At 49.9% G+C, this 26,808-nt stretch overlaps 1 protein-coding gene across 5 annotated transcripts in view; it reads left to right on the forward strand.

Moving 5' to 3' along the window:
* Positions 1-26,808, forward strand: part of CASZ1 (castor zinc finger 1) — a 242,534-nt gene that overhangs the window by 127,474 nt on the left and 88,252 nt on the right. For 2 of the 5 annotated variants that reach the window (XM_074218471.1, XM_074218475.1), the window contains exons 1-2: positions 18,870-19,027; positions 19,475-19,513. The exons of 1 other annotated variant lie outside the window; for it this stretch is intronic. In XM_074218471.1, coding sequence (XP_074074572.1) covers positions 18,979-19,027; positions 19,475-19,513 — 88 coding nt within the window. In that variant the 5' untranslated portion in view covers positions 18,870-18,978. Of the gene's footprint in view, positions 1-4,571; positions 7,921-18,869; positions 19,028-19,474; positions 19,514-26,808 lie in introns of those variants that run through there. 2 more of the 5 variants (XM_074218473.1, XM_074218472.1) reach the window with 2 other exon arrangements.

A 26,808-nucleotide genomic window follows, 5' to 3' on the forward strand; every position in this document is an offset into this window, starting at 1 on the left:
CCACCCCCCACCCCCAGTTCCCTCTCTCTGTCTCTCTCTCCTTTTCATCTACTCGGAAGGCTTTACTTGACTTCCTTGTCACCTTAATTGATTGCATTAACCTTTCAGCGTATTGGATTTCCCCGGCATCGTGCGGAGAGCCCTCTGCAATATGCTTCTAATCTGAGCCCTAATGGACAGTTTGCAGTCAACAAGCCCCTTTTCCCATCGGCCCCTTGGATGGCTCTCGCCCCAAGGCACCCCAGCCCCCTCCCTCCCCACCATATTAGGGCCTGGGGAGAAGCCAGACCAGCCTGGACCCCTCACTGACCAATAGGCATTCATTCAGCCTCCACTAATGTGCCAGTTGTTGGAAACATAGACAAACAAAGCAGGGCCTGCCCTCAAAGAGCTTCCATTCTGCTGAGGAAGAGGATGGTGGGAAGGAAGGGGTGAGAAGAAGGTCAGGTCTGAGATTTTATCCTGTCGAGAATTCCCGGTTTCAAAAAGAACAGGCATCAATACACATATGGAACTGTTCTGGAAGGCCTAGAAGACCATCAAGTCCAACCTCTGCATTTTTACAGATGAGGAAACTGAGGCCCTGGGAGGTCAATTGTCCAAGGTCAAGGAGAAGGTAGTAACAGTAGGATTTGAACTCATATCTTAGGACTCCACCACCAGCTTTTGATGGTCAATGTGACAATTCCTCCCAAGGGTATTGGGAAGGGGAAGTTACAGCATTTAAGAAGAGTGAGCCCCTATGTGAATTTTAGGCATGGGCAAAGGCAAAGGTGGAGACTTGGGGAAGGCTGAATTTGGGGAATAACAAGGAGTTCTCTTGCCAGAAATGTAGGAGACAGGAAGGGGGAGGTGGCGATATGAAATAAACCCAAAAAGGTAGACTGGGACTCAGGAAGAGTTTGAAATGCTAGCTAGGCTGATGAATTTGTTTTATCCCAGAGACAGTGGGAGCCATGGAGATTTCTTGAGGGGAGGAAGTGCCCCTGCATCTTCCTTCCCCTCTCAGGGTTTTTCCAGGATTGTAAATCTGGGTATTTACCAGGGCACTCTGGTCTCCAGTGCCTCTCTCCTGCTAGCTTTCTTCTCTCCTGGGACTTTGAGATTATGGAGCGGGAGCCAGAAAGGAACCTTAGATATCAATAGCTATCTAGGTGTTGGTTGAAGATTCACCATTCTGCTTGGGGAGAAAGTCAGGATATTTTCCCTTGTGTCAAAATTGGACTCTGCGTCGTTCATCCCTAGCTCTTGGTTCTGCTCTAAGGGACCAAGAAAACAAGTCTTAATCCCTCTTTCAAAATGGCAGCTCTTTAAATGATGGAAGCTAGCTCTGATGTCCTCCAACTGATCTTTGCCTTTCCAGGCTGAGGATCCTAAGTCCCTCAACTGGTGCCCATACTCATGAGTTGCAAGACCTTTGCCATCCCGTGTGGTCTTCCTCTGATTGGACCCAACCCCCCCCCCCATTTTACAGAGGAAACAAGTATGCAAGGTCACAGATGAGGAGCCAGGGTATGAGGGAACGAGCCCAGGGCCTCTGGTGGGGTTGGCCTAGCAGAGGGTCCTCCATTTCTACCTGCTTAGGCCTGGGGCCTTGGCTGCTGCTGGAGGAGGAGAGAAGGCCGAGCATCCTACCAAGCTGGCCCTTGGGCAGGCAGACACAGGCCCAGCGAGTGCCTCCTTGGAGCCAGTCCCATCCCTGGAAAGAGTGTGGGGTGACAGGGTCAATGGGGAGGGAAGGAGGGACTGACAGAGCCAAGGGAGGGGAGAGGAAAAAGGACATCCGAGGAGGCTGGACAGTGACAGAGGAGGCTGAGAAAGAGTAAACAGGCACTCAGTGGTATTAAGTTAATTGATCGTTCTGCAACAGGCTGAGCCGTTGTGTTATCCCGTCGCCGTGGCAACAACCCAAAAAAATTGTCTGCCTGTTTGGATGAAATGAAGCAAAACATCCTTTAATTTGTGGTTATCATGGTGTTTGTTTTGGTCCTGGTAGGAGAGAATAGGGAGAGGGCAGAGCCTGGGGGTTGGGGGTCCTGGGACCCAGGCCCAGTGGAGCCCCCTGGGGCATGACAACAAAGAGTCCTCAGAATTCTGTGGCTTCCACCCCCCCCCCCAAGCTGACGGACCCTAGCGCCCCCCCCTCCTCCAGTTCTCTGCATGCCCTATCCATCTGAGAGAGCATAGGCTCTAACTTGGGAAAGCAAAAGGGAGCAGAATTTGTTGTCAAAGGGCTGAACCTTGTGACCTTGGGCAAACTTCTAGGGCAAGAAGTCCCTTCTCTGGGCCTCCGTTTCTCCCTTAGTTAAATAAGGGGGATTAGACGAGTTTAGAAGATTGCAAACCGGAATCTTAGAGATTATCCAATCTGACTCACTCATTTTACAGAAGAGGAAACTGAGGCCTGAGACATTAAGTGATTTTTTCCCAAGGCTACCCATCTAGTAAATTTCTGAGTGAAGATTCAATTTTAGGGGTGGTCATTACTAGAATGGCCTCCAGCTAACAATAATGATAAATCCCAGAGAATAAAATTTCATGTCTAATCGACTTTAAAAAAATTCAAATTTCAGTCTTCGAAATGCCTCTTCCAATGGGCAGCACCCATTTAACCAGCAGTCTGGTTAAAGTATGGATTTTTGAGCCTGGAAGTCCTAGATTCAAATTTCTCCTCTAATGTGGTCTAGCTTTTTGGAACTTCATTTTTTCCTCATCTTTTTAATAGGGATATTAATTCCACTCACCAAAAAATAAGGCTGTTATGAGGCTCAAATAAAATAATAAATGTAAAACATATCGTGGCTGTTATTGTTGATGTTATTACTGCTCCAGTGAAGCAAAGGAGGATTAGGATTTAGAGCTGGGAAGAAATATCAAGGTTAAGACCCTCTTTTACAGATAGGGAAACTGAGGCATAGAAATTTTTCTTAGTTTTTTCTTCTTTTTTTATAAATTCAATTTTATTTTCATTTCCAAATTCTTTACCTCGTCTCCCTCATCCATTAAGAAGGCAAGAAAAATACCTATTTTCAAGATTACTCAAATATTAAATATCAATCAGGACTTGAACTCAGGGTGTCAAGGTTCAGAGCTAGAAAGTGTACTTTCTAACTGCCACTACTAACAGAGACCATCTCACATTTATAATAGTGCAAGTATTTTTAGCCCCATTTTAGAGATGAGAAAATTGAGACAATTAAAATGACTTGGCCACCATTTCTCAGCTTGAAAGTGGCAAGTCCCACACTCTTCCTTCTCTGAACCCTCTACCATCAAGGTAAATGTGCTCTCCCTTCCTGTCCCTAGGGAAGCCTGGTGCCTAGCAAGTTCATAGTCAATACTTTGCTAATTGGCAGATAGATGGTGCCACGGTGGACAGAGCATGGAATCAGAAAGATCTGAATTCAAATCCAAACTCAGATACCCTGGGCAAGTCATTTCCCCTGTTTGCTTCAGTGTCCTCATCTGTAAACACCAGCTTTGTAGGGTTGTTATGAGAACCTACTGTATGCACACTGCCTGGGACATAGTAGGTCCTATAGAAATGCTTAATCCCTTCCCCTTTGTTGAATTGAATGAACTGTGCCTATTGCTAGCTCTCTCACCTGCCCAGTTTCTCACCTCTTCCCCACCAGTCACATTTCCTTTGCACTCAGGGTCAGAAGACATAATACAGTAGAAGAGAGTTGTGTTTGGAGTCTCAGGATCTGGGTTCAAATTGTAACTCATCACTTAATCCCTATGGAACCCTGGGCAAATCGGTTTCCTTCTCTATAAGAAGAGATCAGTGATTACCAAGGTTCTTTTCAACTCAACATCTATGTTGGTATGATCTCATTTTATGAGCCTTTGTATATTTAAGGGTGGCAGGACTCTAGACCCTGAGTCTGGGACCAGAAAAGGAAAATAAGGCTTATCTTGGCAAGAGGATCAATTTGTCCCACCTGGTACTTGAAACAGGATTATCCATCAACCTCCAAGACACAAGGAAAAGTTGAACTGGACCATGTCCACTTGATGTAAGGAGCAGCCAGCCCCTCAGCAAGGTGGTCTATGAGCTATGGTCTGTGGAAGGAAACAAGAACACCTGTGGGCAAGTGATGGCGTTAAGGGCTTGTGGTGGAACCACAGGTGGTCAGAGCCTGTGGAAATGCTATCAGAGATTACTACTACTACTACTATTATTTTAGGTGGTCAGACCCTGTAGAAATGTTATATAATGATTACTGCTACTACTACTACTGCTGCTGCTACCACTACTACTACTACCACTACTACCACCACTACTACCACCACTACCACTACTACCACTACTACTACTACTACCACTACTATACTACTATGACTACTACTACTACTGCTATTATTTTATAATAATTATATATATATATATATATATATGTATATGAGAGAATCATAGGCTAGGTGGTCAGTGCCTTTAGAAATACTAGTTGTGATTGCTGCTGCTGCTGCTGCTATTAAAAATAGTACTACTACTATTTAATATATATTTATACATAATATTGCTATTATGCTGCTTCTCTAGAAAGGACTTAGGTGGCTGTCTAGACTAAACCTTTCATTTTTATAGATGAGGAAACTGAGGCCCAAATTGTAGAATCAGGGCTCCAGAAAATAAGATTTAGATCTAGGAATGCCATCTCCCCTCAACTACCAAAGTGATTTTCCTAAATTGCAGGTCTCAACTTGTGACACCCCCCCTCACCCAGCTCAATAAATTCAAGCGATTCCCTATTTACCTTCAAGATCAAACTATAAAATCTTTTGTTTGGCTTTAAACCCCTTTTTAACCTAGTGCCTTCTTATCTTTCCAGTCTTCTAATACCTGACTTCACTCCACATGGTCTGACTATATACTGGCCTCCTTTTTGTCCCTTAAACATCTCCAGACACTATGAATTCGCATTGGCTGCCCCTCATCCCTCATGCCCTGCTTTCCTCAGCTTCCACTTCCATCTTCCCTGACTCCTCTACAAGATTTCATTCAAATCTCACCTTCACTTCTCTCGGCCTCTCAGTCCACACTTATAGGTCCTTCCTCTGAGATTGCCTTCCATTTATCCCATATTATACATTATTCATTTACAGTTGGTCCCATAGTGAGTCTCCCATTAGAATGTGGGCTTCCTGAGGGCAACTCTTTGAGCAATGTCTGGCCTCTGATCAAGATCCACAACTTAAGCAAGATGCTTTCCCCCCCCCACCTCAGTTTCCTCATCTTGTCAATGAGGTAGTTAATCCTGAGTGATCTCAGAGACTCCTTCTAGCTCTGAGGATCTATCATTCTAGGAGCAGAGAAGGGCCACGGGGAAGGGGATGATCACAGATGGGCATGCACCAAGGACAAAGAGAATGGTGATAGTCAGAGCATGCTCAGGGGAAGCTCAGCCAGTGGGACAGCGCAGATCCATCTGGGCAGGGAGGAGAGGGTGGTTCTGGACAAAAGAGACTAGGGGTAGGCAGTCCAAGTTGAGAAGGGAAAGATGAGCCAGGCACATAGACTTGTGTGTTATGGGTAGAAACAATACCAGATCTGGCCAGATTTAGATCCCTGGTTAGACCTTTTGTGACATTTTCCTCTTGCTGGGCCTTGGTTTCTTCATTTGTGTGACTTGAACTCGTTTGTCCTCAAGACCCCAGGATTTTGTGATTCAGGAAGAAAGAGATCAGACTCAGGATGGGGTGCAATATGAAAAATTGGATCTAGGTTTCAATCTCGCCACTCACTTCACCTCCCTCCACCTCTGTTTGCTCATCTCTAAAATGGGGATGATCATAACGCCCACCTTGAGAGGTTTGTCGTGAGAATCGAATGAGTCAATCCATGCAAAATATTCTGCAGACCTTAAAACATTTCATGAATGTTAGCTGTTATGATTACCACTATTATTGTTATTATCGTTATTATTTAATTAATTAATTTTCTGCCCTGGCCTTGGCGACTCGTTCTCAAACCGGCAGTCCAATTAGCTCAGCCTTCATCCTAAAGAATGAATTGTTGAGATGAATATGTTAGTCAGGCATGATAGAACAGGGTGGGAAACCTCGGTTAGCTTCGAACACCATCCTCCCTCCCTAACTGTCTCTTTTCCACACCCACCCCCCAGCCCTAATCTCCCTTTCCCTATCTCCCTCCATCCTTCCCAACCTCCCCTGCCTTTTTATTGCTCCACTCACCCCCCCCCAACTCCTTGCTTATCATGACAGAGAGTTGGGTGTAGGTGAAGAGGGATCTGGCTCCCCCCCCCCACCCTTCCCCAAGGATTTTTGTGGGATGGAGGGAGGAAGCAATCCTGCAAGGTGGACAGAGGGTGTCTCAAGGAGAAGCCAGGCACCGAATTAAAGTTTGGCGATTATTGGTGTCAGGAGAAGCTAAATAACCCTGTAACTGGTATGAAGGTGAATTCATGGTCTGCTGCACACAGAAAATATGAGTGCTCTGTGAGACAGGAGAAGTGGAGAGCTGAGACGTCCACTTGCCACACTGGGCAGCCCCCTCTCCAGACACCTGGGCTAGCACTAGGGGAGGGAAGAAGAGGGATGGACATAGGGCCTCCCTCCTGTCCCACTGGCCCCATCCAGGCTTGTGCCAACTCCCAGAAGACTTGGGCTGTGCACCCTAGAGACGGTTGCCAGCTTGATAACATGTCTGTACAAGTACCCATGAGCAGACTGACATACGTGTTGCTGCCTGTGCACACCTACCTAGGGATGTGCCCATGGCAGCGTCATGCCCAGAAATACCAGTTTGTGAATACATGCGTGAGCCACACTACCAATGGACTAGAGCCAGAGAAATCCATGATAGGATGCACATATGTGCTTGCCTATTGGCTTACACCCCCCACCCCCACCCCATAGCCTTCCTTGTGCATACAAGCACACATCTAGACTTGTGGGAGTGAGCTGGCACACAGACCAGCCCTCTCCCCAAGTCCACTTCCCAAACAGGAGATCCCAAGTTAAAGGGGCCGACTGTCTGCCCCTCCCCCTATACTTTTCTTCACCTGCCAGGCTCCCAGGGTGCAAGGCTGGCACTAAGACAGGAAACACAGGGAAGCTGGAGGGGTCCAAAAGATCAGAATGACTTCACAGTTTAAAAAAGACAGATCCCTATATCTCCTGCTCCTCAGAGTTGTAATTGTAATAAAATGCCAATGCACCATTGCAGCTTGATTCCCTGCCTAGGCTCAGGCCTCAGGCCCCAGCCATGCCTACAGGGGCAGTGTGACGCCAATTGGGCTCTGATCCCTCTCTCTCTCTCTCTCTCTCTCTCTCTCTCTCTCTCTCTCTCTCTCGGCCTCTTTTTTCTTCTGCCTATGCCTCTTTGGATCTCTCTGGCTCTCTTTATCTTTCTCACCTTCCTCTAGGATCACAAAAAGAAGGGAGAAGGAGAAACCCTAAGTTGGCACCTCATGGCTATTACTAAGCTGGGGTTTGGTGAAGGGGAGACTAGAGTGTCTGGGCCCGTCTGTTGGAGAGAGGAGAGGCCGAGGGCGAGGGAGCCCCGGAGCGGGCAGGAGGCAGCCAGGGCGATGGTGCCCGCCTCTGGTTCGGGGCTCTTTCCTGCTCCTTCTTTCCCTCCAAAGCGGAGAATCCGGCCGGGCCAGTTTGGATATTTATTAAGAAAAAGCCAAAGATAATTAACTTTTTTTGTTTTTGTTTTGTTTGCGGCGCCTCCCCTTCTGGCACTCCTGGCTGCCTGGCAAATTAAGCCTGCTCCCTGTGTGCACGGCCGCTGGCGCAGCGCTTGCTGACTGCCCCGAAACTGCCAGGGCTGCCAGCTGCCCCCTTGCCTGACCATCCACCCACCTCCCCAGTCCTTGGGTCTCACCCCCATGCCCCTGTGGATGCCACCTGAACCAAGCCTCAGGGCCCCAGGCACCCTTTAACAGTGGGGTAAGTGGCATGCGGCGGGCGGGTGGAGTTGGGTGGGGGCTGCTATTTGGGACTGGGAGGCTGGCATGTTTGGGGTGATGGGGGGCAGAGGAGAGTGCCTCTCCCGGAGCTGGAGCACTTGCGTTGCTCAGGACTGTTGATCTCCTAGGAGGGCTTCGGAGGTGAAGGAACTATTGGGGAGAAAGAGAATGAGGGCAAGTCTACCTAGGACTGCCCAGCTCACCTGCCCTCCTGACTGCTTGCCAGGGTTGGTGCCCATTAGAGGAAAGCCGTGTTCCAGACTTAGTTCTATTTTGCAAACCCACTGCCTGCTCACTTCCTAAGGGTGCCTGCTCACTTCCTATGGTAGGCCCTTTCCTATCCCTATCCTTATGCCCACCAGAGTCTTTAAGAGACTTAGCTGAGAGAGGTGAGCACTAGGACTGGACATTGTCTTTGGGGACCTAGAGGGTCACTGAACCTTTGGCCTGGCCAAATCCCCTTAAGGATCTCCTCCTACACACCCCCTTTAGATTCACAACCCTTACACCTCTCCCTCACCTCACCCCAGCCCAACCAGGCTACTGAACTTGGTCTTCCCCACTCTTAGTGGGCTTACATGCTTCTTAGATAAAGCACGCCATCCCTGTCTCGCCTCCCCCAACTCCCAACACAGGTCTTTACATAGCTTAAGGATACCTTCGCCTGCCCTCAGTCACAGTGCATGGAGTCGACCCTCCAGCTGGCAGACCCCTTCCCTCTGATACTGGGGCTCACCAGGCTATCCACATGGATACCACCCCTCCCGTAAGGGCCAGGAAGAGCCTTGGGTCAGGGAAATAGAGTTGGAGAGGGTGGGGGATAGAGGTTACCAGCTCCAGGAGCCAGACCACCTCTGCAGTAGCGTGTTGTGTGTGTGTGTGTGTGTGTGTGTGTGTGTGTGTGTGTGCGCGCGCTCACTAGCTAAGAGTGGGGGAGGTTGTTCTCTGAAGCTGTCACCCTACCAACCTGATTGTCATTAGATAGGGGTGTGGTTTCCTGTTCTGATCAGAGCCTTGACCCCTCCCTCTACCGGGGTCCTCCTAGCCACAGCTTCAGTCTTGGCCCCTCTTCCTAAGTATAGAGCAGTCCCCATAACCTCACCAAATAGAGGGCCTACTTTAGACCTGGGTATGGTCTGGGCAGCAAACAGAGGACATTTTTCAAGGATTTGGCTGGTCCTTTTTTTTTTTTCTTTCCTCCGAAATATAAGGATGTGCAATTTTTTTGGTTTCAATTTAGCATTGGAGAATTTTATAATTTAGTAATTAAAATCTCTGATAGGCTTTAGAAATTGCGGCTAATTGAATTTAATGGGAAGATGATTTTCAATTTTATTTGATTACCGGGACCCCTGGCATCGGTATTTATGGCAAAAAAATGGGGAATGTGCTGTGTGGGCTAAGATGGCATAATTGAATTAGGGATAATCGGATTTCTCCGTCATGAATTTCACTATAATTTTCCTATAATTTTCCATTAGATATCTAGTTTACAAATATTCACAAAGAAATGAAGCTCTTTCGGAATGGAGATTGCTGGCTAACAGGATTACGGGGACGATCGCTCGGCTGTGCCAGCCCTGGCTCCTACCATAATGCAATCCTTGTGTCTGCCTCACACTTAAAGTGGCCTGCAGCCCCTCATTCCCCCGCCCGATCCGTGGACCCGTTTCTGCCGACGCTTCCTCTTCCTGTTTCCTCTATGTCCCCTCTTCACCCCCCTTTTCCATGGGGATCATTGCTTCCCTGTCCCAAGATTCCCCATTGTGGCTTTCTCCCAGAACCAGAGCCATATAAAGTTGAGGTCATATGTTTCAGTCCCTGTGAGAATGGGAAGGAGATTTGGATTTTTCCCTCTGGGCCTCAGTTTCCTTATCTGTAAAAATGAGAGATTCAGATTAGAAGATCTCTTCTATCTGTCTGTCTGTCTGTCTGTCTGTCTTTCTCTTAACCCACTGCCCCAATTGAGCTACAGTCACATACCCTCCTATACTATATTTACACTTTGTCTCGGGCACCCCCATCAACAAAGCTGTCTCCCAATGGCGAGTGCCCATTGCCACGGACATTTACACACTCACACATCCCACAACCCAATACCCACTCTCCCACACGGGTGCTAACACGCTTGTACACAGTGGCTCAGAGGCAGTTTTTTTTTGCCCAGACTCCCATGCCCCAGCCCGGACAACTTCGAAGGGAACCAGTTTATTGGGATCTTGGGGTGGGGTGTGAGAACAAAAGAAGCTTTGTTCCACTTTATGTGAAAGTTACAAATTCAAAACTGAGAGCAGATAAATCGAGAGATACCTGGTGTGTAAACAGGCTGTAGAGTGAGAAGGCCCGGGGCTCGGGAGGGAGGGTGAGTGGGCAAACTCTGGGGGTGCTGGGGTGAACCCGAGCCAACACCGGCAGCTGAGTTGGGGAAAAGTTTCCCAGGGAATGGCTGGTATGGCTACCTGAGTGGGTGGGCTTGGAGTTGTTCTACACCCATGTTTCTGGATATCCCGACTCCTTCCGTTGAAACTTGGGGATCTGCAGGATTGGGGGGCCCTGTGGCTCTGGCCGTGGCCCTGGGGTAAGGATGGCTAGCTTTGAGTTCTGGGATCTCTGGACTGGTGAAATAGAGGCTGATCCTCTCATATGGAGACAAGATCTCGAGGTAGGAGAATCTTGACCAACACTATATCTTAGACTCTTTGTTCCATTAAAACTGGGAGTTCCTTCAGAAGAGAGCAGGGTTTTGATTTTTTTGTTGTTGGTTTTTTTTTAGGGGGAAAGGGTTGTTCTTTGTATTCCCAGCTCTTTTCCCGGTACTTAATACATGGTAAATACTTAATAATAAATGTTTGTTGACCGACTGACCACAGAGTGGGAGGGTTTCAAAGAACAAATTCTAGAGGTCTTCTGGTCTGACTCATTTTACAGATTAAAAAACTGAGGCCCAGCTGTGAAGTAGACTTGTCCAGGGTCACAATGATAGTAAATGGCAGAGATCCAATTTGAACCCCAAATCTCAGACTCCAGATCCTGCCGTCTGTCATGATATTCTCAGAGGAAAGACTGGGTGGCCTTGGGCTGTTGTTTCAGGGGGTTCCTTGTTTCTGGGCCCCTTCCTCAATAGCCTGGCCCACAGAACATAGATATCCCTTGCACATGGCCCCTTGTGTTTCCAGGTCTGATTGGCCCCTGACCCCCAGAATTCTGCCCAAATCTCAATTCTGAGATCTTGGCCTTTTAGCTGCCTTCTGTATGTAAATATACACATTTGATGCCATAGTAATCCCATAGAGTGTCTAATTCCTGCTCCTCCTCCAGGGATTCTTCCCCCCCCTCCACCTCTACCCCCTTTTTAGTCATGGAACAGATCTCCGAACAGACAAGGTCAAATGCACCAGGCTCTCAGCCTCTGTCTCCCCGGAGCTTCAGTCTGAGTCCGCCCCATCCCTCCCTTGGGGCCTTGGCTAGAGGACAAGGCGAGAAACAGTGAATGGAAATCACAGAGATGCAGATGCAAGGACTTCCCAAAAGAGCCCAGGCCTCCTCCAGAAGTGGTGGCTGCCTTCCCCGGAGGCCTCCAGGCTGGAACTCAGCCCAGATGGAACTCCAAGACCCCTCCCCATTCTGAGAGTTGGGACTTCTGACTGACTTCCCTGACTGACCTTCCCTCCATTCCCCAAGAAGTGTAGCACAAAGGACTCTGGGTTCAGACTCAGGAGATCTAATTTCAGATTTAACCTCAGTGACTTAATATTGGAGTCTTGGACAAGCCACCTCTCTCAGGGACTCAGTTTGCTTATCTGGAAAATGAAGTTGTCATTTAGTCATTTTTCAGTATTGCCCAATTCTCTGTAACCCCATGTGGTGTTTCTTGGAAAAGTCACTGGAGTGGTTCACTGTTTCCTTCTTGGGACCATTTTACAGAGGAGGAAACTGAGGCAAACAGGGTAAAGTGACTCACCTGGGATCACAGAGCTAGTAAAAGTCTGAAACTGGATATGAAGATGAGTCTGCTTGACTCCAAGCCGAGGGCTCTATTCACTGGGCAGTGCTAAGTGGTATTATAAAATCATAGAAGTCATGAAGGCCAACCTCTTCATTTAATGTTTTAAAAATATATTTATTTTACATGAATTGATAATCTCTCCCCTTCCATTATTTCCCCCAACTGGACAAAGAAGAAAACTCCTTATAAACATGCCTTTACACTGAACAGAACAAATCCCCACATTGTCCATGCCCCAAAATGTCTGTCTGCCTCATTGCATTTTAAGTTTGCCCTTTCTTTGCAGTGATAGACTTTAATTCATCTTCACCTCATTTAAAGATGGGGCAACAACAAAGACCCAGGAGGTTGAGTGATTTTCTCAGAGTGATACTATTAATTGTCTAAGGGTTATTTGAACTCAGGGCTTTTAGACATCAAGCCTACTCCAATTCTGTGGCTAACAATGTCTCTGGAGCTCTGTTGTCCTCTCTGATTTTTTCCTTCCCTCTTCTCTGTCTCTGCCTCTTAATCCCTTGCCTCCCTCTATCCTTCTCTCTCCTCTCTTCCTTCCTCCTCTCTCTCTCTCTCTCTCCCTCTCTCCTTCCCTCTATCTCTATTTCCTCTTCTCTATTCTTTTCTCCTCCCATTCTCCTTTTTCTTCTTCTTCATCTTCTCTCTCCCTCCATCTCCTCTCTATTCTTTTCTCCTCCTCTTCTTCTTTTTCCTCTCTCTCCCCTTGCTTTCTGTCTCTATCTCTCTTGTCTCTTCTCTCCTTCTTTCTTCTTCTCCTCTCTCCCTTCCTTTCACCTCTCCCTTCCAAGTACCTTCCATTTTCTTTCCAGGGTCCTGAATTACAGAGGAGTTAATCATCTTGGCCCCTTTTGGCCAACTGGGATGGAAGCCTCTTATGTCCTTCCAAGTCCCTGACCTGAGAATGTCCCTCTCCCCTGCACCCAACTCATTCGATCAGAGTTCAGTCAGTCAAGTCAATAAACACCTCTTCTCATGGGCAGACACTGTGCTAACACTAAAAACAGGGCAGCTAGGTGGCCCAGTAAGAGAACACCGGCCCTGGAGTCAGGAGAACCTGAGTTCAAATCCGGCCTCAGACATTTAATAATGACCTAGCTGTGTGGCCTTGGACAAGTCACTTAACCTTGTTGCCTTGTAAAAAAACAAACAAAAAGAATGATACAAAGAAAATCAAAGGACAGTCCCTGCCTTCAGGGAGCTTACAGTCTAATGGAGGAAATGCCATGCACATGCATATGTAAAAATATGCTCCATACATGCAGAATAGTTTCTTTAAAGCTGGGAAGGACTTTAGAGGCCGTTTAATCCAAGTCCCTCATTGACAGATGAGGAAAAGAAGACCCAGAAAAGGGAAGTGATTTGTCCCAGCCAAGAGGTTTCGAATTCAGATCTTCATATTTCGCAGCTAGCATATTAAGACTACCTCCATTGTGAAAGCTGGGAGTATCTCAATCCATTTTCTAGACTCGACATGTGGCCTTGATATATAGGTTCCAATTCCTGGTGGTGTTTAATGAATGTTGCTTTGATTGATGTGTCTCTACAATCCAATCCAGTGATCATTTGATAGGCACCTACTGTGGGCATCCAAAGACAGAATGACCTTTGGCATCAAATAGTTTATATTCTAGTATGGGAAAACAACCTTTAAACAAAGGAGTAAAAGGATGGGGGGAGATCTTTGTTTTGAGGAAGGGCAAGAAATTAATAACAGCTGGGGGGGGGGGATTGGCAGAGACTTCCAGTAGGCATCAACAGATGAGCCAAGCTTTGAAATGAAGGTGGAAATAAAGACAGGACAGACAGGCATGGGGGACAGCTGGTGCAAGATCTTGGAGTCAGGAGATGAAGTTCTGAGGATCACTAGGGAACATAAAAGAAAGTGAAATGAAATAATGAAAGTCAATGAAATAAATGAATAAGTAAAATAGAGAAATGGGGTGGAGGCTGGAAAGGTCAGCTGGCATAAGGATTCAAAGACTTTAAATGCCAAGCCGAATATTTCATATGTTATCCTAGAGGGACTCGTAAACCATAGAAAATTCTTGAGCAATCAGGAGTAAATATGCATTTATTAAGCACCTGCTGTATGCTAGACCTTATGCTGAGGGGAATCCAAAAAGGCAAAAGATTATCCCTACCCTCAAGGAGTTTACAATCTAGTGAGGAAGATGGTATACAAATAGATGCAAAGCAAGCTATATGCAGGACAAATAGGAGATAAGGAACCAAGGGAAGGCACCAGAAAGAAGAAATCAGTCAAGAAATATTAATTAATTACCCAATATGTGTTAAACCCTGCGTTAAGGGCTAAGGACACAGAAAAAAGGGAAAAGACAGCCCCTGCCCTCCAGGAGCTTAAAGTCTAGTGAGGGAGAGAAAAGCAAACAGCTATATACAAACACATCAGGGGTAATCAATAAAGGGAAGGCACTAGAAGTGAGGAGGGGTTGGGAGGCTTTCTGTAGAAGTTGGGATTTTTCCCGGAACTTAAAGGAAACCAGGAAAGCAAGATGATAAGAGTTGTGTTTCTTAAGATTATCGATATAGGATTAGGAAGGACCTTGGGAAGCAGGTCCAACCCTCTTCATTTTTACAGATGGGGAAACCGAGGCACAGGAGATGCCTTGCCTTAGGTCACACGGCTGAGATAAGATCTGAAGCCACACCGTACACCACACTCTTTCTCTGGCACCTCTCTCACACTAAAATCCACCTTTCCATTCAACACATTGGGGCAGGCTCCTTGGTCTACTTGGGTCTGGTGTATTGAATCTTGAATGCGGGTGTCCTGGTTACTGGTGCTTAGTGGTAAGCTCAAGGACATAGAAGTGTGTTTGCGTGTTTGTGTGGGTGTATGAATCCCTGGTGTGGAGAAATCCTCTCGATAGGGTGCTGTCCGCCTGGGGTCTTGCAGTTGTGGCCAGGGAAGCAGGTGAGGAAGTGTCTCCTTAGCCCTGGTTCCCAGTTGCTCCCACCCCAGTCTTGTCGTGGAATCTCAGAATTTAGGGCTGGGAGGTACCCTAGAGATCATGCCAAGTCCCTCTTGTTACAGGAAAGGAAAAATCCCTGAGAAACAGTTTGCCTGAGGTCTTGTCCCAGCAGATGGACTGGGGGGGGGCTCCTCTTGCCCTGACCCTTGGGTACCTTCTCCCCACCCCCCTTGACTTTTTTCTCTGGTAAACTGAGTTAAAGGCATCTGCAGGAGGAAATCAGGGAGAGATGGGGAAAAGGAGACTTCATGGCTCCAGAAATCTGGGATTCCATGTGAAACTGGAACTGGGAAGCTGGGGAGGGGCAGGGGGGAAGGAGAGAGAAAATAATAAGGAAAATGTAGGAGAAAGAATGGATTGTAATTCTCCAACGCCCTTGCCTCAAGGCTTCTCTGGGCACCTCCCTTTACAAAATATAAATAAAAGTAAATTGCAAAAATAGGCCAACGCCATCTCCCTTGGAGGCTGCCTCAGCAAGAATAGAGAAGGAGGTTGAACCCTGAGCCTCAACCCTGTGGGAATAGGAGCAACAAGAGAGGAGACAGAGATATGAAGGGAAAGAGGCTCTTGGATGGGTAGAGAAGAGTCCCTTCCTCCTGGTCTCCACCCCCAGCTCCCATCCAGCACCACCCCTACCCCCCCCAAAGGCAGAAACATGGGCAGATACTTCTCTCTGTCTCAGTTTCCTCAACTGTAAAATGAGGGGATTGGATTGGGTGGCATCTTCCAGATGTAACACTCTTCTCTGACTCAACCCCTCCCCATAGGAAATGTTTTTGAAAACAGAGACTATTTGCTTTATAACTTTGTCTCTTAGTGGGTGCTTAATAAATGTTTATTGATTGGTGGCATACAGTTAAACATTGATTAAGCTCCCACTATATACCATTTACTGTTTCTCAGTGGTGAAGACAAAGAAATAAAGACAATTCCTGTCCTCAAGCCACTTACCTTCTACTGGGGTGAGGGTGGGGTGAAGGGAACAGTATGTACATAATGAGTAAACACAAAGAAGATACAAAGCAAATTTGCTGTAAGCCACTACCCTACCTTTAAAAAAATAAAAAAATGTAAAAAACAAACCAAAACACCTGTCCCTCCCAGTTCTCAGTCTCTGATCCTCTGATGTGAAGTCCTGCCCTCTCCACTGGTCCTCGGGAGCTCCCTGGAGACAGAGGGGAGGGCCTTCCAGGGGAAGGGCCCGCACCTCCCATCCTTCCACCTCTGGTCCCAGGGATGACCAGGGATGCAGAACCAGTCTTCTGCCATGGCCGCATCGGGGACCTCAGAGGTGGGGAGTGCAGAAAGGTGGGAAGAGTCAGCAAAAGGAACCAGTTCCCTTCTCCCCAGAGAGTCTGGAGGAGGGAGGAGAGGACAATACAGCCTGGTCCTGTGATGAGATGGAAGAGATAGGAAATCAAGCCCGATGGTTGCATCAGCTGAAGGGCGGGTTCCTCACCTCAGATGACTGTAGGAGCAGTGAGTGGGAGCTCGGTTCAAGAGGGGCATCGGGAGACTGGAGGAGCCTGGGGAAAACTGGGAGCTTGGCTCCAGCCAAGAGAGATACCAGAACTGATTTGGGGAACCCTGAGGCTGTGTGTGTATGTGTGTGTGTGTGTGTGTGTGTGTGTGTGCGCGCACACAGGAGGTAGAGTAGGAATTTGTTCTCTTACCTGTTCAAACGAGGTAGAGTGAGGGCCCTATCTACTTTCATGGCTGAGAAGGTGAGCATCACATGGGAAAACACAGAGCGAGAGGAGCAGCCTGGGCTGAGGAAGGGCTCCTGCCCCTTTGCCCTCCCCGGCCCCGCATGGATGGGCTGCACCAAGACACACAGCGGGAAGGAGTTGAGGCGAGAGGGAGTGAGGGCAGAAGAGGTGGTGTCTGTGCTGTGATGAAAGAAGAAGCTGCCTCGGGAGTCCGAAGGTGTGGGTTCAAACGCTGCCACTACCTTAGGCAGCTTCCTCAACGGGCAACCGAGGGAGTTGGACTGGATGTCCACGGAGACCCTGGGACAACCCTGGCGGCTCGCCAGGGCTGAGCCAGGGGCTCCCCTAGGTCTCCTCACTAAATGGGGGCAGGGAGAGAGGCCGGACATAATGAAGGGGCGGAAGCCCCTGCCCACCATTCTTGTTGACTGGTCAAAGGCACTAGAACCAACCCAAAGGGTGTGATGGTGTTAAAGGGCCTGCGTGGCCCACTCGGGGACTTGATGGACTCCATCCCTCTCGCCTGGTCCTACAGACGGGAGGTGGAGGTTGGTAGAGCTAGGACCTTCGATCGGTTTACTCCTAGAAGAGGCCGTGGAGAGTCAGGACCCCAGCCTCTCCTGGCCTCAGTTTCCCTGTCTGTCAATAAGGGAAGACTGTCTCTGAGACCCTTTTCTGATGTGGGATCTTTGATCCTGTGGAAGAGGGACTCCTCCACTTAGCAGAATTCTGATTGGGTCAGCTGGAGGCTACTCTAAGGGGTAGATGCTGGGGAGCCCCCACCCTAGGAGGAGGCTACTCTGGGGTGAGGGTGCCGGGGAGCCCCCAGCCCAGGAGGAGGCTACTCTGGGGTGAGGGTGCCGGGGAGCCCCCAGCCCAGGAGGACGCTACTCTGGGGTGAGGGTGCTGGGGAGCCCCCACCCCAGGAGGAGGCTACTTCTAAGGGGTAGATGCTGGGGAGCCCCCACCCCAGGAGGAGGCTACTCTGGGGTGAGGGTGCCGGGGAGCCCCCAGCCCAGGAGGAGGCTACTCTAAGGGGTAGATGCTGGGGAGCCCCCACCCCAGGAGGAGGCTACTCTAAGGGGTAGATGCTGGGGAGCCCCCAGCCCAGGAGGAGGCTACTCTAAGGGGTAGATGCTGGGGAGCCCCCAGCCCAGGAGGAGGCTACTCTAAGGGGTAGATGCTGGGGAGCCCCCAGCCCAGGAGGAGGCTACTCTGGGGTGAGGGTGCCGGGGAGCCCCCAGCCCGGCTCCAGCTGCAGGGGGCAGCCGAGGGAGGGGGCGGCTCCCCGCGCGCGCCCCGGCCCCGGCCCGGGAGGCAGGGCACCCCGCGCGCTCCCCGGCGCCCCCCGCCCCGCCGCCCGGGGGGGCTTTTCTCCTCCGAACCAAAAAAGCACCAAAAAGACAAAGAAAGAGGAAATTCTGAGTAAGGAAATTAAAGAAGAGAAAAGAGGCCGAACAAAACCCCCTTTATGCCCAGGCAACCCCGGGCCCGGAGGGCCGGAAACTGGGGGGCGGGGGGCCTCGTGCGGGCCGCCCCCCGCAGCCGCGCCGCGCTCGGGGCACACTCCCGCGCGGGGGGCGGCGAAGTTCGTCCCCGCGCCCCCGGCCCCCGGCCCCCGCGCCCGCGCGCACACTCAGCGCCTCCCGCACTCACACGGAACGCTTGCACGCGTAGGCGCTCTCCCTGCACACTCGTCACGCGCCTCCGCACACTCACGCGCGCACGGCCCTCCCGCGGGGCAGTGAGGGGCGCCGGGGTCCGCGGGCAGGCGGGGGGCGCCCGGGGGGCAGACCCCGCCTCCCCGCCCCCGGAGCCCGAGGCTCGGGCAATCACGGAGCCGATAGGCCGGGCCGCGGGCCGGCGGGGAGCGCGCGTGTGTGAGTGCGAGTGTGTGCCCGCGTGTGTGCCCGCGTGTGCCCGCGCTGCCCGGGAGCTGGCCGCCCCAGCTCGTTCACTTTGAGCATCGCCCGGAGGCGGCGAGCCCGGGGCGGGCGGGGAGAGCGCCCGAGCGCGCGGGGAGCGCGCGGGGAGCGCGCCGGCAGCGAGCCCGAGCGGGCCGGCCTCGGCGCTGTCACCTGCCCCCGGGCCGGCGCCGGGCAAGGCCGGGCGGAGGCGGTGCCCGGGCCGGCCCTGCCAATCACCTCCTCCGCCGGCGGCGCCCCCGGCCCCCTCCCCTCCCCCTCCCGGCGGCCCTCCTCCTGCCAAACTGCTCGCCCGAGCGAGCGCTCCCGTCAGGCGCGATGACATCAGGGCTCTAAGACAACTTGTTATTCGGGGAGTAATCAGGCGCAATTAGGCATTAATTAAGTATTATGAAAGTTGATTATTTAAGTGAATTCGGCTTTCGACTCTCCGACTATGGTGAGTAGGAGAGCGCGGGGCGGGGGGCGCGGGGCCGGGGGCGCCCTCTCCTCCGGGGCTGGGCTCGGCCGCGGGGGGCGGGGGGCGGGGGCGCCCGGGGCCGGCGAGTGGGGGCGAGCGCGCCCCGGCCCCGCGCGGCCCCCGGGCCCCGGGCCCCGGGCCGGCTCTGCACACATAGTTTCTCTTTTACTTTAACAAAGTGGCCGAGGCGAGCCGGGCCGGGCGAGCTGCCCCGGGAGCCGAGCCCCGCGTTGGCGATGCCGGGGCGCGCGCCCCGCGGCCCGGGGACCAGCCTGGGCCGGGCCGGGCCGGGCCCCGGAGCCCCCCGGGCCGGGCCGGGCCCCGGAGCCCCCCGGGCGGGGGCGGGGCGGGCCGGGCGGGGGCGGGCGCGGGTCCCGGCGCGGCACTGATCAGACTCTGTTTGTTTCCTTCCCGGGCGCCCCGCAGAGTTCGGGACCGGACGGAGGACCATGGACCTCGGGACAGGTACCGGCCCGTGGGAACGGGGGGGGGGGGGGGGGACTTTCACTTTTCTTTCGCTTCTTTTACGGAAGTTCTTATTTTTAGCCCCAGGAGGCGGCGGCCGGGGGGAGGGGGCGGGGAGGGGGGCGGCCGGCCTGGGAGAGGGTCGGCGGCCGCTTTCACACAGCCGCCGGCCGCGGCTTCAGAGAATTGTTATTATTTATCGCCCGTTCGGGAACTCTGACTAATTTGATGCTTGTCATTATGAAAGAAGTAGGGAAGGGAGCCGTGGAGACACCCAGAGACCGGAGTTCGGGTTTTTTCGTGGGGTTTTCTAAAAATCCTGTTGTGCGAATGTTTGTCTTCCCCCCCCCCCCCGCGTCTCACTCATGGGGTGTGTGTTTTTATTTTTTCAGTGGGGGGTGGCTGGCTTCTTGAAAGCAGCGTCCTGTTGGGAAAGGTGGTTGGGCTGGTTTCGGGAGACTGTCTCAGACTTAAGGAATTTAATTTATTTGGGACAAGGCTGTGGCGGAGGATCAAGCTAGTTATTACGGCTAATGAGTATTTTTCACCTGAGAATCCGTGGGTTGGCATGAGGCTGTTATCAGTTCCAAGTGAGGTGCCCGGGACCCTATCTCCCCTCCACCCACTTTTTCCACCCTTCCTGCTGGAGGCCCAGGCCCAAGCTTCCGACGGACCCCAGATTCCCAAGGACAGGCCCTGGGATCTCGATTTTCATTTAATTCCATATTTAGCAGCACTTCCCACCAGGGATGAGGCCCTGGCTTGCTTCGGGGTTGGGGAAAAACAGCTAGTCTCCTTCTCTTATACGTGATTTCAATTAAAAAAAAAAGAGTAATAAACAGGGAGATTATCCTCATAGTCTAACCTTTGAACCTTCTGTTTCATTTTGTAAAAGGATAAATGAATATGGAGTGGAATATTTGAGCTACGGCCATACGTGTGTAAAAGAGAGATTCGTATTTAGACATTGTAGATCTGTTTGTTTTTATGTATGTAGCTTTACTAGACCCTGAATTAAAAGAATTATTCATCCCAGGCATTCTGGTCTTGTTCCCCAGGGCTCATGACAGATGACCTCCGTAGGGTCAGAGAGTATTTATGGGTGGGGATGGAGTGTGGATGAGGGGGGTGGTTATGGGGGGGGGTGCATTTAAAGAGTTTAAAAGTTGGCCCCACCCCCTATGACGTCTGATCTTTACTTAACTTGGTATCAAGGTGCCCCAGGGCCTCATGGAGTGAAGAAGGCAGCACCCCCTACTGGGCAGAGCTTGGCAGAAGGGTCCAGTCGGCCCTGCCTCTGTCCTCCCACCAGGACCCAGCCAGCCTCCAAATCCCAATCAGGTGTCTGATCTGTTCCCTTCGGCCCCTCCCCCTTTCTTCGGAAATGGGCCCCCACCCAGTCGGGCCAAGGGGCTGACATCCAGCCCTGCCTACCTGGTGCAGGCTCCCACACGCAGCCAGGCAGGCACGTGGGGCAGCCAGGAATTACTCACTGGGCCAGGCAGGGCTTTCCTCCTCCCCCCCCCATGCCAGCTGGGGCTGCTGCCCCAGCCCTGATGGAGGCCACTGTCTCCAGGTCTACCCTGAGGAAGACTCCCCTGGGTGGAGAGAGGAACCCCTTGACCCCATCCTAGAAGCAAGATTGACTTGGGAAAGGAGGAAGAGGAGGGAGAGCTTCCTAGGCAGCTCAGCAGAGAGGGTGGGCAGCAGGAGTCTGGAGGGGCATCTCCCTCCTCTTTGCCCTAGGATAAATCACTCTGCCCTTTACTCCAGGGGGGGGCAGGCTCTGGAAACTTTTCCTCGAAGTTAGGAAGGGCCTCTGAGGTCACCTCAGCCCTCTCTTAGCTGGAGCAGGGCCCTCCTGGCGGGACCCAGATGCTGGAGTCCAGCCACTCTGGCGGGAAGGCCCAGATCACCAGGGTTCTAAGACTCCTCTCCCCGCCCCAACCCCCAGAGGAGAGCCAGCTGGTTAGACCACCTCTGCCCCTCCTTCAGATCCCAACGTCTCCCTTTAAACTCACCCATTTCAAATGGTGAAAAAAAAAACAAACCCAAACATTTCTTTTCTTTTTTTTTGTTTTCTTAATAAAAGCAACAAAAGAAGTTGCATTCTCTGTGATGACTTTTCTGGGTCAGTCTCAGAGCCTTCTCCAGGCTCCTTTTCAGGATGTAGCCGAGGTCATCCAAATATCAGATCTCAACTACGTTGTCAGTCAAAGTCTAGCTGTTTCTGCTCAGGTTGGAGACTTTGGCTGGGTAGAGTGGAAGCAACTTGAGGCTAGGGCTGGTGCCAGCTGAAAAGCTTCTGTTGCCATCTTCAGCAGTGGACTTCACTGTGGATGTCTGTTTTCTAAAGATTATGATTTTAATCGGTAACTTAGCCTTGCTCAAGACTCATACACAGAAGGAGCCAGAAGGGACCTTAGATTCCATGTACCCCAAGCTTCCTTGGGGCCTAGAAGAACAAGGGACATGGGCTGCCCCTCACCCTTGCTTTGGGTTACCAGCAATCTGTGACACCCAATGATGGGGGGGAGTAACTAGATAAGTTGAACAAGAATCCCCCACTGTTCAAGACCGTGTGGACCCTTTCCCCCCCACCACAGTTCAGGAAAGGGCTGGATCAATCTGGACGTCTTGAGCAATAAAAAATGCCGATGTCGTCCTAATTCACCAGGCCCCGAGATGACAGCAAATTTACATTTTTTAATTAAACTAGCAGCCAGTTTTTATGAGAGGGGGTTGGGTTATGCAAATCAAATGGTTGTGTACGGAAGATTAGGAGAGTTTGGGAATAAATTCCACAAATGCTAATAAAAAAAGAGAGAGAGAGAGAGAAAGAAGGAAGAGAGAGGAAGAGAGAAGGACATGGCTCCATTAGGCCCTTTTAGAGTGATTTCCCTTGGGGGAGGGAACGAGGAAGGGAGGAGGGGGAGAGGAAGCTTTCAGGCATAGGTAAATCCATTGTTCAGTTGGGGCAGCCGATCTCTTGGATCAAGCCCCCAAAGGTCTTGTTTCCAGGGTCTGGCTAAACCTGTAGCGGAACAAGCATCAGAGACCAGAGCAGAAACACACAGGTTGTCAAGGTTTCTGTTACCACCCCTTGGGGAACTTGAGAGCTTGGGATGGGCAAAGGTTACGAAGGGTTTCCCTTCCAGTGGCACGGAGACCCAGGATCAGCACCCCAGGGTCTCTGTGGCAGTGCCCACATGGATGGAGTAGGCTCTGAAACTGTGGTCAGGGCAGGTCCTCCTGGAGATCCAGGGTGGGCTCTGAGCAAACTCGGACCAAGAGGGAGGAGGGAGAGAATAGGAAAAGAGCAAGTCATGAGACAAGGAGAGATAGAGAAAAGAGAAGAAGGCCCGCCCAGAGGTTGACATCATTTTGTTCCTGCCAAGGTGGGTGTTATGAGTCAATCTTGGGAATCAGAAAATCAGAAGTTTAGCCCTGGAAGGGATTGGTGCCAGATGCCTAGCTGGGCTTGATCATCTATCACTGAGGTGAGCTGTTCAAGGCCACCATTCATAGGCACCTAGAATTGAGAGTAGGACCCCCCCCCACTATCATGTAAGTGAACTCCTCCCCCCATCCCCATTTGACAGATGAGAAAACAGAGGCCCAAGGCCCAAGTAGCAGTGAGAAGCAGATCCTCTGCTCAGAATCCCTATGCTAGGGTGCTTCCTTCAATCTATTGGCTTATTGACTACCTTGGTCTAGTCTTCAGGTGGGAAAAGATCAGGAAGGCAGAAGAGAGGTGTGACTTTCACCTGTCTCAGCTGCTGGTCTCATAGATAGTGGGAAGTTGGAAAGGGGGCGGTAAGAGAGCTGGGCATGTTGGCAGGAAAATTTTCCTATCCTGTTTGTTTTTGGAGCAGATTTCCCAGAAGCCATGTATAAGGTGGTCAAGAGAGTGGGCTCCCAGGGCTGTCATCAAGGGAACCAAGAATTCTGTACCACCCACTACAGATTGTGTCTAAAGGCCATGTCACCCCCTTCAACACCATCCTCACCTGAGGATGCTGAGAGGATGATCCAACAGTGGCCAACCATGCCTAGCTTCCTTGGGGGCTCAGCCTCTATTAATATTTAATTTTATCATTTGCAAAATGGGATTGATAATTTAAGTATTGCTATTCCCATTTTTCAGACAAGGAAACTGAGTTTATGAAAATGAAAGCTAGTTTGGGGTAGAGCTACAATCTGAACTCCAGGTATCATGATCCCAAATCTAGTATTCTTCCCAAAGACCACACACCTTCTCAAACAGGATAACAAGAAAGATATCCTAGGTGGTTTGAGGATCTGGTGGTCAGAGAGCTGAATATCTTGCCCATTTCTTGCCAGATGTCTCAACCCCAGGGGCAGCTAGGTGGCCCTGGAGTCAGGAGGAACTGAGTTCAAATCCAACCTTAGACACTTATCATTATTATTATTAATATAGGTAATTATTAACATATAATTAATATATATAACATATAATTAATAATATAGGTAATTATTATTACCTATCTGTGTGATCTTGGGCAAGTCACTTAACCCCATTGCCTTGCAAAAAGCAAACAAACAAACAAAAAAGATGTCTCAACCCCTCCTGCCACCTTCTGCCACTTTTTGCTAGATTTAATTTGGACCACTGTGGGCAGGTTGGCTGCTGGGATTCCTAGCTCAGGATACACAGTTGGCACCAAACACCTACCTTGATGGAAGACTTTCCAATCCACTTTTGCCAGGACTGTTCCTACTGATAAGGGCCAAAGAGCTGTGAACCCATACCACATTCAGAAGAGATTGGGACTGGCTTTCCTCCTCCCTGCTCCAGTGAGAATGACTTGACGAGCTAATGTAATAAAGGACCTCCAAGCCACAACCTCCCCCAACCCCTCTTCTACCACCACCAGGGATCCTGGCTCAGTTCCAGAGCCAGAGCTTTATGATGGAAAATGGAATAAGGGAAGGCACCTTTGGGAGGCTGAGTCACCACAGCATCATCTCTCCTAATTAAGACCACTGCCTCCCTTTGAGGCCACCAGCTTACTTCTGGGGGGGGGGGGCAGAGTAAAGCAAAACTGACCTCCTCTCTTTTCCTTCTTGAACCCAACCAGTCCAGGCCTCCCTTCTGTAGATGGGTCTCTGAGAGGTCAGACTCTATTCTCTTCCCCCCAACCCCAATTCCTAGGGTCATGGGGGGGCAGAGATAGGGTTAAATATTTTAGGTTCCCTTCCTCCAGCTGGTTTCCAATCAATGACCACCTGGACCTCCAAGAGGAAAGGAAGTGGTTCCATGGTAATTAGTATGTGAGAGTCCCCCAGGCATGGGATGTCCCCTAAGGCATCAGCAGCTGTTTGGGGGTAGCTGGGCCTAGTGAGACTAGGAAATGGAGATGCTGGGATATGAGGACAAAATCTTAAATCTTTACTTGAATTCATTTTGAAAGATGGTAACTCGGCAGAATAGACCCCAGTAAGGATAGGATCCAGGGGCCATTTTCCTCACCAGTTGCTACCTTCCTCTGTCCAGTAGATACATCTCATGGTCCTTCTAAGTGATAACCTGGTGGGGTAAAAACAGTTTAAGAGCATTTTCCTTCGTTATAAAATGGGAATAATTCTGGCATACAACTTGTCTTATAGGTGAGGTGAAACATCTTGTAAATATTTAAGTCCTATTGAAATATGTGTTCCTATTAATTCTGAAGCCTTGACCAGTCGGCTTTTCGAAATTAGGATCCTTCTGTCTAACATTGTTGGGACCCTTTAGACTCAGTCTTAGTTCATTTGACTTAATGTGATGAAGAGATTTCATTCTCCTCATCTCTCTACCTCTCAGGTTCTGTGGTTTCTTTTAAGCCTCAGCTAAAATCCCACCTTCTACAAGGAAGTCATTCCTGACCTCCTTAAGCCTTGTGCCTTCTCTCTTTCTCTTTATCTGGTTTGTACATAGTTGTTTGTGTATTCTCTCTTCCTTTTGATGTTAAGATCCTTGAGGGCAGAACTGTCTTTTGCATCTTGCTATCTCCAATGCTCAGCAAAATGCCTATTGCAAATAGGCAAAATGTTTATTGTCTGATTGGATAGGGCTTGTTGTCATTGTCATTGTTGTCGTTAAATTCAATCTCTTCCTTTAGAAAGGCGGAAACTGAGGTCCAGAGAGATTAAGGGATTTACCCAAGGAGATCCAGATAGGTAGAAGCCAAGGTTCTCTGACTCCCAAATCAGGGTTCTTGCTGTTACATCCTGAGACCTCACCATCCCTTGGTAAAATTACTGGTCCATTCTTGTGCTTTATGAGAGGAGATATGATACAATGACTAAAGCATAGATTGCAGAAGGAGGAAGAATTGGATTCCCAGGTGGTACCTCAGATGCTTACTAGCTGTGTCCCCCTGAACAGGTCCCTTCCTTACACAGCTTTTATCTGGAAACGAGGGGACTGAATTCAGTGACTCACTTCATAGTCATGAAGAAAAAGCTAGATCTGTAACTATATTTACAGATATAGATAAATATATACACATTTATGTGTGTATATATATATGCATAAATATAGATAGAAAAATAGATAAGATGGATGGATGGATGGATGGATGGATGGATGGATGGATGGATGGATGGATAGATGGATGGGCAGATGGGATAGCCAGGCAGACAGACATAGATAGATCAACAAGCAGGTAGATGGATATATAGACAGATAGATGGATGAAATGAAGGTCAGATAAAGAATTTCATAAACTTTAGAGCATTATACAAGCATCAACTGTCATCATTTTCCATCTTCCCATAGTGCCTATAAAATGCAGGGCTAGTTAAATAAACTGGTGAATACTAGTTAAATGAACTGGTAAGGCCCTGTGAAAGTGTGCTGCTATGCCTGGAACGATCAGTCTTGGCTCAGTGTCCTTAGAGCGTTGGTTCTCAGCAGCTCAAAAACCAAGGTTGGGTCCTAGAGCCAAGCTATAAGGAAGCAGGTCAACTGGAAGCAGGTTGGGGAAGGAGAAGGTATTTGGATGAGGGCAGGTGTCTTGATGGAAGACGAGAGGCCTAGGCTAGTCTGGGACTGAGAAGAGTGAAGCACAAGGGAGAGCAGGGATGATGGCCTAAGTGGATGTTGGAGTGGAACTGCCATTTTTTAAAAAATTAATTTAAATTCTTTGGGAAGGGTACCGTTTTCTTTTCTGATCTTTAGTCTCTCTGGGTCAACAGTCCAATCTTTAGACTCAGTCAGAAGGGACCTCAGGAGCTACACCAACTAAGCTTTTAAGTGGACCAAAAAAACCTCTGGTCCACATGCCCAA

This window comes from Macrotis lagotis, chromosome 1 (genome assembly GCF_037893015.1).
Source record: "Macrotis lagotis isolate mMagLag1 chromosome 1, bilby.v1.9.chrom.fasta, whole genome shotgun sequence".
Classification (NCBI taxonomy): Eukaryota; Metazoa; Chordata; class Mammalia; order Peramelemorphia; family Peramelidae; genus Macrotis; species Macrotis lagotis.